This window comes from Alligator sinensis, unplaced genomic scaffold, assembly GCF_000455745.1.
Source record: "Alligator sinensis unplaced genomic scaffold, ASM45574v1 scaffold219_1, whole genome shotgun sequence".
NCBI classification, from domain to species: Eukaryota; Metazoa; Chordata; order Crocodylia; family Alligatoridae; genus Alligator; species Alligator sinensis.
In genome coordinates, this window is record NW_005841866.1 from 2,795,658 (window position 1) to 2,806,353 (window position 10,696).

The 10,696-nt window shown below is 43.1% G+C and overlaps 1 protein-coding gene across 1 annotated transcript; it reads left to right on the forward strand.

Annotated features, from left to right (window-relative positions):
* Positions 1 to 181: 181 nt before the first annotated feature.
* PEX13 (peroxisomal biogenesis factor 13) lies at positions 182 to 9,072 on the forward strand. The gene is made up of 4 exons (XM_025192397.1): positions 182 to 342; positions 2,727 to 3,424; positions 4,107 to 4,232; positions 6,071 to 9,072. Exons 1-4 carry the CDS (start codon positions 182 to 184, stop codon positions 6,367 to 6,369), a joined length of 1,284 nt encoding a protein of 427 aa, XP_025048182.1. The 3' UTR covers positions 6,370 to 9,072.
* The last annotated feature ends 1,624 nt before the right edge of the window (positions 9,073 to 10,696 follow it).

Genomic DNA, 10,696 nt, shown 5'->3' on the forward strand with positions numbered 1-10,696 from the left:
CGGTTGGGGGCGTGACCAGCCAACGGGCGGTCCCTCGCCCCCCCCTCCCCCGGGAGGCTGGGTCCCCCGTGTAGGGGTATCCCAGTCTCTCTCAGGTGAAGGGAACCGGTGGCTGTGGGCGCTGCGAGGAGGCGGAGAAGGGCCCTAGCCACACGCTCCCGTCCAAACTGTAGTCTAAACCATGCGTAAGAGGACCGCCAGCCCTGCTGCAAGAACACGCCCCAAGGTGCAGTGCCATCCCCACGGGTGCCAAGATGCCGTAGCAAATGGTTTCTTGGTGGTCCCTCTGTTCGGGGTCAAACCGATTGCCATGTTGAAGGTCAGGGAGGAGTTTACCTCATGGTCAGATTCATAGGAATCATAGAAATGAAAGGCTAGAAGGGACTCTAAAGATCATTGAGCCCACCCTGCTCTGGGAAGATTGGTCGGACTGGCAAGGTTTTTGCTTTGCTCTGCAGCAGGGGGTGTGGGCCTCTACCCAGGACCTCTTGAGCATATGTTGACAACGTTTCAGACAAGCAGGACACCAGCTGCCGGTTCCCTTGCTTTACCTGTGGCAAGTTAGGTGTTAGGTCTGTGTTGCATAAGGGTTGGCAGTGATCTTATGTAGAGCTTAGGTTATGGCTTGTGTGGGGCAAGTTGGATCAGGATGATCCTGCCTCAGGCAGGTGGGTTGGACTAGAGCAGTGTTTCTCAAGCCGTGGGTTGCAACCCAAAAGTGGGTTGCAAGAATTTATGAAAGGGTTCTGAACGAACTTTAAAAATGATGGAACTTTAAAGGAGAAAAATGTGGGAAACCGTGGCTTTTCCCTTGCAGCCTGGCAAAGTCCCAGCCTGTGAGGGGCTGCTTGCCCCACCCTCCCACCCCCCATACACGCTGGGGCAGCAGCCAGTGGGGTAGGAGTGAGGGACACTTGATCAGGACTGGCCATCAATGTTTACAAATGGGTCCTGGTACAAAAAAGGTTGAGAACCACTGGTCTAGATGATCTCTGGAGGTCCCTGCCGGCCCAACTTATCTATGATACTATGATTCTCCCTGGGCAGGTTCCCAGCCCTGTTGCAGAGGGGCAGGCAGCCTTGTCAGCCCTAGGGTGCTTAAAGGGACAGAAGTCTTGTTTTTGGTGGGTGGGTGTCATTTCTCTGTAACTCATCTTTCTGCCAGCAGTGGCTACCTTCATCCCTAGTCCTGCCACATCAATATGGCAACAGAGAGTGGTGCCTGGGCTCACTGGGTAGATGATAAGGAGTTTTTTGGCCTCTTTTTTCTATTTCCCTCTGCTACTAAAACTGTTTTAGCTGTCTTTTTGGAAGTATGTTTATGTAGTGGCTTTCCATGTCCCTGAATTCTGTGGTTGCCCTTGGCAAAGTTTATGGGATAATCTCCTGGGCAGAGGGATTGAGTTAGTCTCAAAGCATCAGGTTTGATATGATAGATCTAGACCACCAGTGCCCAATTTTCACGGGCTGGAGGAGTGGCACAAACCAGACCACAGGCTAGATTCTACACAGGGTCAGTGCATAGGGTTGGTGCGTAGGTGCAAGCCTGCATTCCTGGTTCCAGCCACAGACCAACCTCGCATAGTGGGGCAGAGCCACATTATCCAGCCCACAGCTGGATAGTGGAAGCTTAGCTGTCACCACTCCCCCTATCACAGGGGTGGGCATTTATTTGGGCCTGAGGGCCACATAGGGAGTTTTGATGAGCTGCTGTAGGTCGGGTCAGCATCTTTCTCCACCTCCTGATGCAACAACTCACCAAAACTCCCTCTGAGGCTTTGGGTGGGCGGGGAGCAGTGTTCAGGAGCAAGAGGGCTGGCACGCATGTGCATGAGGGGGTGGAGGAGGCTGCATGGGATCCAGCTGGGAGTGAGGGGAGGTGGAAGGAAGCATGCAGCAGAGCTCACCCAGTCAGCGGCTGTCCCCACAGCACTCCACATGGGGCCGAGTCCCACCTGGGACAGCCTGTGCCATGATCCCACCCACACCCACTGGCCTGCACCCAGCCCGGACCCGGGTCAGTGCACAGCTTCTGGTGGGGCTGTTTCCAGTGCGGCTGCAAGCAGACAGGCTTGCAGGCTTGTCACTGGGAGGCAAAGGGAGTACAACAGCACCCAGCCAGTTGCAACTGCATTAGGAACAGCCCCACTGGAAGCTGCATGCTGGCTGGAGCCCAGGCCAGCAGGAGTGTTGCACGGGCTACCCTGGCTGGAGCGGATGAGACTTGGCCCCATGTGGGGGCAGCCACAGGCCAGATTTGGCCCATGGGTTGTATTTTGCCCACCCCTGCCCTAGCAGCAAATTTTTAGCCCTTTGGGGAGCCTTGTGGGCTGGAAGACAAGGCCTCACAGGGTGGATTGTGAGGCCCACAGGCCTCACATGACCTCACGGGCTGCTGATTGAGAACCATCGGTCTAGACAGATCTGGAGGTCTGGACTCAGTACTTCATGCTATGTGGGTTAGTACACAAAGTACATGACCATTTCCTCTCAGTGCATGGGTTTCAGATGACATGCTAGGTCCTGTCTGCTCTGATCATATGTTAAAACAATCCCATGATGCTTTTTTCATAAAAAAGCACGGGTCAAACTCTTAATTTCCCTACCATTGTTCAACATCTGCGCTGTTTGGCTGCCAACTCCAATGTATTTCAGTGGTACTGGGTGTGTATGTAGTCAATAAGGTAATGCATATGTACTGATCTTGGATCTCTGAATTTATTTAGGTCTGCTGACTTGAGTGCTGGCTTGCCAATCAGGCCTGGACAGCCTGCACTTACACGAGTAGCACCACCTATTTTGCCAAGACCATCACAGCAAACAGGAAACCGCAGCCTGAACACTTTCAGGCCTGCATACAGCAGCTCTTTTTCTCCAAGCTATGGCACATATGGAAACTCCTTTTACGGAAGCTACAGTCCTTACAGTTATGGATATGGTGGTTTGGGCTATAATCGGTTTCGTGTAGACGATATACCTCCCAGCAGGTTTGTTCAGCAAGCCGAAGAGAGCAGCAGAGGTGCATTTCAGTCTATTGAAAGCATTGTACATGCATTTGCCTCTGTCAGTATGATGATGGATGCTACTTTTTCAGCTGTTTATAACAGTTTCAGGGCTGTTTTGGATGTAGCCAATCACTTCTCCCGACTGAAAATACACTTCACCAAGGTGTTCTCAGCTTTTGCATTAGTGAGAACTATAAGATACTTCTATAGGCGGCTGCAGAGGCTTTTGGGTCTGCGGAAGAGCTCTGAGAATGAGGATCTGTGGGCTGAAAGCAAAGGAACAGTGGCTTGCATTACCTCTGAAGACAGGGCAGCCAGCTCAGCAAAATCGTGGCCCATTTTTCTTTTCTTTGCTGTTATTCTTGGAGGTCCCTATCTCATCTGGAAGCTGCTGTCTACGTACAGCGATGAAGAAACAGGTAAAGGAGATTGTCAGAGCAAAGGGATTGGAGATGACAGAATGTTCTTATAACAAACCAGTTATGAAGTGGTAGGAAAAAGGGCGGATTAAACCGAGACAAATAATTCCATTATGAAGGAAGTTTACTGTTGACTGAGGATTTGTGCCATGTTTGCTCCTTGTTATTCTTTGTCCAAAAATTCTATTTAGAAGGATAAAAATATAAAGCTGGCTTGACCACTGCTCCATGCACATAGCTGCAGAATCAGATTTTTGTGTGAAACTCCTCTGTAGCACTGAGGCCCGACTAGTTATTACAACAGAACACTGTACAAATGAAGTGTGGTTTAGTAAATGTGGGGGGAAAAAACTTGGGTAGGATTTTCATCTAGAAATTGGGATGACAGCTCAGCTCTGCTGAAACAAAATAGTTTACAGTTACACTTCTAAATCTACATTTGGGGACCCAACTTAAAGCACCCAGAATTTTAAAATGTTGGTCACTTGTATAGTGCCATAAGTATACAGCACTGCAATAAAAATGTTTATACATTATTTTTAAGTTGGTAGGTACTACACAAATGCCAAGGGGTTTGTCATATTTAGGATAGATATACTCTGGGGGAGGTAACCTGTTCCTATGTAAGAAGTAGTTAAAAATCCAGATTATACTGCTTTTTAATGCTTATTGTGTAAAACAGTGTCTAGTAACTGGGCAAGTGGAGAAGATGATCATGTAGTAGGAAGAGCAGAATACGACTTCAGCACAGTTTCAGAAGAAGAAATTTCTTTCCATGCTGGTGACATGCTAAAATTAGCCCCCAAAGGTAAAGTTTTGATTTGTTGGGGATTTATTTTCTAATGATGTTGTAAATAAGGTCACATTGACAGCTCTAAAAATGAGCAAGGCTTGGCTTGTATCAGCTGACGTGAGACGGCATTCCAGTGATTGTCCAGAGCACTAGTTAAGCAGTACGCTCAGTCTTATTGAGTTGGTTTTGGCCATTGTGGCCACTCATTTTGGGGAATGTTCTAACATTACTTATACAGTGCCCCTTCACCAGTTGTTCTACTCTTAATAGAATCTTAGTGGCCATGTTGCATTACTAGCGCCCCTGCCCAAATGGATTTTTGCCTTTTGCGGCACTTGCATTTTCAGAGCACTTTAGAAACATTTATCCAAAGATACCCCCTTAACATAATTGCATATTCCATATGTGATGAGCTGATGTGTATTCTATATTCTAATGTCCATTTGATTCCTCCTGACTTCAAAGGAATCTGCATGCGTACATCTGAGAGCAGAGTTTGAGTACTTTGACACAGTAATCACTGAGAAAACTATGCCATCTGAAGGAGGATAGTTGTTGCATAAATATGCCACACTGAATCCAGTAAATAAATACAAATACAGGCAACTCCTGCGTAGCACTCTTAATTGGTTCCTGAAAAACCAAGCATTAAGCAGAATAGCATTAAGTGAAACCTGCTGCCAGCTGTATGATGCCTGTGAGCATTATAATGAAACTGACTGAGCACTAGGTGGAATTGGGTGTCAATGTAAAACAAGTGTTATAGCAAAATAGCTCTAAGTGAAATAGCATTAAGCAGGGGTAGTACTTGTACCATATTTTCTCATGTACCTCACACCCCTGAACCTAACATGCACCTTATTTTTGAAAATCAGAATAAAGAAAAAAAGATTTTTCTAGAGTTCTGGCTGCAAGGACAGGGCCTAATCTTTAGCTAACTCATCCTTCCTTTCCTGCTTAACTAAATCTCAAACCCTAGCTGCTGCTGACTGGTCCCAGTGGGTGAGTCTATGATTCTGGAAAGAAGGATGAAGAAAAGAGCATAGAAACAGCTGTGAAATAGGAGGAGAAAGACCAGGAGCAGCTAGCAGACAGCAAAATTGCCCTAACAAGGGTTAGCTTGACTATTGAATATTAAGACCATTAAAAAGATGAGACAGTTGTTAACACATCGGGAGCAAAAAACAATAAGCCATTAAATCAATTAACTCCTTCAGCGGTCTGAACAATAATACACTGTGGAACAGGAATCAAAGCTGGGTGCTTCTACTGTCTCAGAAGCTGCCAGGCTTAATATTTGTCCCTGCTCCCCCACCCCCAACCAATCTTGGAGGGAGAGTTGCATATTATATGTAGAAAAATACAGTACTCCAATTTATTTTCCTGTACATTTAGGCCATAAAACCTTTGATTTGTTTTGGATATTGCATGTAGTTGTTTACAAAACAGAAGGATATTTAAAAATCCTAACAAAGTAGCTTTTTATCCTGTGCAGAAAATGCCTTGTATGGGAAAGGCATGTTCCTAATTTAGATTCTGAACTGTAGTGTAATAACGAGTTTACACATCCTCAAACATCAGTAATAGGTGGTACAATTTTAATAAATAAACTTCTATTCTATATTTAAATATCACTTTTAATTTTAATTGTTCGTATCATTTTTAATCAACAAGTTGCATGAAAAATAACAGCGTCTGTCATGTGTATTCCATATTTCTATAGACTAACCTATGAATCACATAGTCAGATATCCGATATTGTATGTCTGCTGAGATTTCTAATTTTTTCTGTCTTAGCTGTTTAACTATAGCGTATCTCAAATTTGTAATCATGAGTTGTATTTTCTTATCAGATCAACAGCCTAAAATACGTGGCTGGCTTTTGGCTAGTCTTGATGGTCAGACAACAGGGCTTGTACCAGCTAATTACATCAAAATATTGGGTAAAAGAAGAGGTAGAAAAACAGCAGAAGTGGAAAGGATGACAGAACAACAGCCAGCTTTTACCAACACATCATCTGTTAGAGGAGCCACTGCTGCTGACACGTTAGAGGAGCAGGAAGCTGCCTTCGAATCTGTTTTTGTTGGAACTGACAAAGTACCTGTCAGCTCTGACTCCACTGTGATTGTTGGAGAGAAACAGGAACTCTGATAAGCATAATTCAATCACTGAGTTTATTGATGATAATTTTGATATGTTGAAAACCATATTGTAGCAGAACACTTGTGGGACTATACCAGGCATCATTGCTAATGTCTGGTGAAGGGATAGCAAAATAATTTGCCCAAACTGTAATAGCATGCTTGGTTCATTTAAAGTTGTTAATTTGTGGCCCTGCACAACAATCTAGTGGCAGTGTTAACATCTTGGGCATGGGGAGTTTAGAACTTTATAGAAGAAACGGTAAAATAATGCTTTGCGTCTTTAGCAACCCATTTCAATCAGCTGAGAGGATATGCTGATGAATTCTGGAGGTCGCTGCATCTGGTCCTCGCAGGAGAAAGAGTTGGCTTGATAGGAAGCCTTTGCAGAGGTAGGCAAAGGATTGTTTTTGGTTAAGTTAGTGCTTCCACTATTGCAGAGAAAATTAAGACTTCATCCCTTTGTTATAAAAAGGTGATTGTCTTAAAAGAAGACAAGTATTATGAAAGGAAAAACATTCATTTCTGTTCTAAGCAGACATATGCTACTAGGACTTTTCCTCTATTGTAATGTTCTTAAAAAAGAGAGAGGTGTCAGGAATAAAACAAAAGATCTAGTTTGTAATCACCACACTCTAGTCCCTACTTTATGAATTGTCCATCTTCCAGCCAAGCACATTCAGGACAGTCCTTTATCAGTACTCCCTCTGTATCACTTCCAGCCTGGTATTATACCTTGTCAGATTCTAGCAACCTTTACCTTTTGGGTGTAAAAGTAATTTTAACCTTTATACCCAAACCACTGTGTCTGTTTGCTGTTTTCTTTCTGAATTTTGTAAGAAAATCCAACTTGCTATTTTAATATAGCAGAGATCCTTCTCTCCTGATAATCCCAGAGAATAGTAAACATGAATGAAAGCTGTTTGTTAGTTTGCCTCATCATGAAGGAGCTTGAGTTTTCTGCTAAGTTAATTTTTCCTGCTGTAGTTCCAGCTTTAAATCTGGTATCTGCCCCATGATATATGAGCTCCTAGTATATCACAAGTCACAATGGCATCAAAACAGTGTACATAATACTTGTACTATATTCACAACTACTTTTGTGAGCTCTGTATCTGAAGTCATATGAATATTTACTTTTCTGGGAAACAAAGGGCTCATCTACACGTGCCCCTATGGCGCCGTTGTTACAGCACCATCATTTAGTACTTCCTTTAGGAAGTACTGTAATTTAGTATAGGAAGTATTAAAGGAAGTACTAAATGACAGCACAGTAATAGTTGTTACTGCACCCTGCCAACACCGTACAATTATTTTTAGCCTGTATGTCGCTGTAGCAACGCAGTATAGCAAGGGAGCGTGTCACTGTGATGGCATAGCTGCGGCATCACTGTTTCTGCCTGCTGACACTACGTTGCCGTAGCATCTTGTGTACATGTGCCCAAAGCGAGGTAAAGCTTCAGGTTCTTCTGTAAGGATTCATTCACATTAATATTTGGCTCAGTCAGTGGAGCATCATTTTGAGTTCAGGTCATATTAAGTACCCTCCTTTTTAAAAAGGCATCCTAAAATACTAGGTAATAAAGTCAGTATACATGCATTACCATAAAGAATTATGATACTTTTTGCGTACGTGTTCCTATAGGGATCTTCAGGACCAGCTGCATTGTGACTTTCATTAGTGCGTATATACTTTAAGCACATTTGCTGGGTTTGTTGTTGGGGAATTTGTGGTGACTATAACTGCTAAGTCATTTAGAGCAAGTCATGTTTAACTCCAGGTTGGCTGAATGACAGTAAACAGCTGATATATTGGAGCTTTTGATTCTCAGGTAACCTCGGGACTCCTGCTCTTTTAAATTGGTAGGGGCTAAGAGTATAAGTGGTGGTGCTCAGTTTCCTGGGGAATAGGGTAGATAATCATTTGCATTCTTGGTTGTTTTCTAAGAGTATGGATGTGATGGGGCAGGAAAAGGAAAAAGCCAAGCTCTAAATGAAAGAATATGTGAAAAAGTCTTTGAGATGCACTTAATTCAGAACAGATTCCTGAGACTTTCTCAGCATGTCAGTGCAGCAGAAAAGCTGCAACTACACTTGGATGGAACTCCCTCTGCTGCAGAAATGAACAGAAACTGAAGAGTAGAATGTGTACAAAAACATACTTAAAATGTTATATCAATGTGTACAGTTCCTACCCACAGTTCATATTCATGATGGAATTAATTTACTATTGTTGTGTTTGGTTTTTACTAGTGAAACATCAACCTCTTGTAGCAGCAAAGGATTTTAATTGGAATAGCAGTCGTTTTTTAAAACAGGTTTTTAAAGTGTCAATTGAAATAAGCTTCTACTTTCTGATCAAAACTAGACAAGAAAACAATTTAAAGAGAACGATTATTAGGATTTTGAAATCTCATTAATTTTTAAAGTCATAGGCTTAACTTTCATTTAACACAGTTTTAGATCATACTCTTTTAGAAGTATGCTCTGGTTAAAAAAAAAAAAGGGATAGCTTATACATCATTTTTCATTAGTTGACTTGTCTTATTTTGTAGTAAATTGATTTAATCTTTCAAATCATTGTAAGTGTCATCACAGTACGTACTGTATCTTGAATGTTGGCCCTTTCAATCTTGTACTTGCTTTAACGGAAAGAGGGGGCTGAGAGAAAATGGTGAACTAAGTTATTTTATTAAAAATTATTGTGAAATTATATTGTGTATTAAAAATAATTTGAAACGGGCTGTGTAACACAGATAGGCTATTTCCTTAAGAAAAAAACAATGCCAGTTTGGTGTTTAAAAAAATATTAGGATACATTTTGCAGTAATGTCTAGGTGACTCAAATTTATGGACACTTAATCTCTTAATTCCCAAAGATTTTCGTTGTTTTGAAACTAGGGAAAAAATCTAATTTAAATTATGTTTTAATGCCAAGCAATTGGTTAGCTATGTGAGTGATATATAAAAAGTTCTCCCATATTTCACACACACCTTTGTTAAGAAATCAGAATCGTTCAACATATCCTTAATCAATACTTTTATACCTTTTATCAGACTTAGTGAGGACCTGTTGAATTAATATGTGCTGTTCATCATCAAAAGTCATTTGTGAAATGTAAGGGATATTTTTATATGACAGTTGTCATTAACTGAATGTACAAACTATAGGAGTACTGAAATATTTAGATGAATAACAGATTAATCTCTTAATTCCCATATTTAATTTAAATGGTTATATGTTGGGTAGCTTGCTTAATGCAGCAATACTCAGCTAAAGTGCTGAGCAAAGATCCTGGTTTTCTCTGTTTAAAAACTGCAAATTCTCTGATAAAAACCTTAAACTCTCTGATTAAAACCCCTGAAATCCGCATTTTTCCATGATTAAAATAAAATGCCACTATATGTATAAATACAAATTTAACACAATGTTTTATTGCTGTATTTGCAATTTTAAAGCCTACCAGTGCCTCAGTCGTTATAATAAAATAAATTCTAAATACCTGTATATTTTGGCAGGGGGGGTTTGTTTGTTTGTTTGTTTTTAATCAGGGAAAATCAGAACTCCCCCTGTCCCCTTTGTTCACTAGGATGTGGGTCCAGGTGCAACTGTCCCGTCCTGTCCTGTTTGCTGCCCCCCTGCCTTGTCCCCGCTGCTTTGTAGAGCTTGGCAACCCTGATATGCTGGTGCCCTGCCCATGCCATTGCCCCTCATTTCCAACACACAGCCCCCTACCCAGACCTGCTGATGCTCCTCATTCCCAACCTATAGCCTCCTAGTCTTACCAGTGCCCTGTACTCCCAACCCACAATGCCCCGCCTCTTCCAGTGCCTTCACTTCCAAGTCACAGCCTCCCCAGTCCTGCCAGTGCTCCTCACTACCAGCCCACTGCCCTCTTCCCCCTCCAGCCCTGCCAGAGGGGACCCCCAGGTGTCCCCATATTGACCATGCCAGAGCATGGCAGCTGCAGCAGCTCTGACTCATGTGGACAGTGGTGGAGTGAGTCTGTCTTCAGCTTAGGCTGGAGGAAGGAGAGATGCTTGTGGCACCCCCACCTCCTGCCCTGGGCTGGGGCTCCCATGCCAGGCAGCCTGGCCATGGCCCTCCCCCACCCCAGGCAGCATCTCCCTGCCTCCAGTCACTTCCCCCCCACTTCCTCCAGCCCCAAGCTGCTCCTTATAGGCTGGAAGGCTGCCAGCCTGCAAGGGGAAACCTGGTTTCCTACCATTATCTCCTTTAAAGAGGAAAATCAACATTTTTTCTTCTTTAAAGGAGAAAATCTGTGTTTTTCCACAGCAAACAGAAAACCCAGATCCCTGGTGCTGAGGTACCCTGG

Excerpts from the sequence above, each read along its gene's own strand:
- PEX13 (XM_025192397.1), top strand. The coding sequence starts at position 182 with ATGCGTAAGAGGACCGCCAGCCCTGCTGCAAGAACACGCCCCAAGGTG. Across the intron at positions 343-2,726 it reads AGGGAGGAGTTTACCTCATG|GTCTGCTGACTTGAGTGCTG; the intron begins GTCAGATTCATA and ends GAATTTATTTAG. Across the intron at positions 3,425-4,106 it reads GTACAGCGATGAAGAAACAG|TGTCTAGTAACTGGGCAAGT; the intron begins GTAAAGGAGATT and ends TGTGTAAAACAG.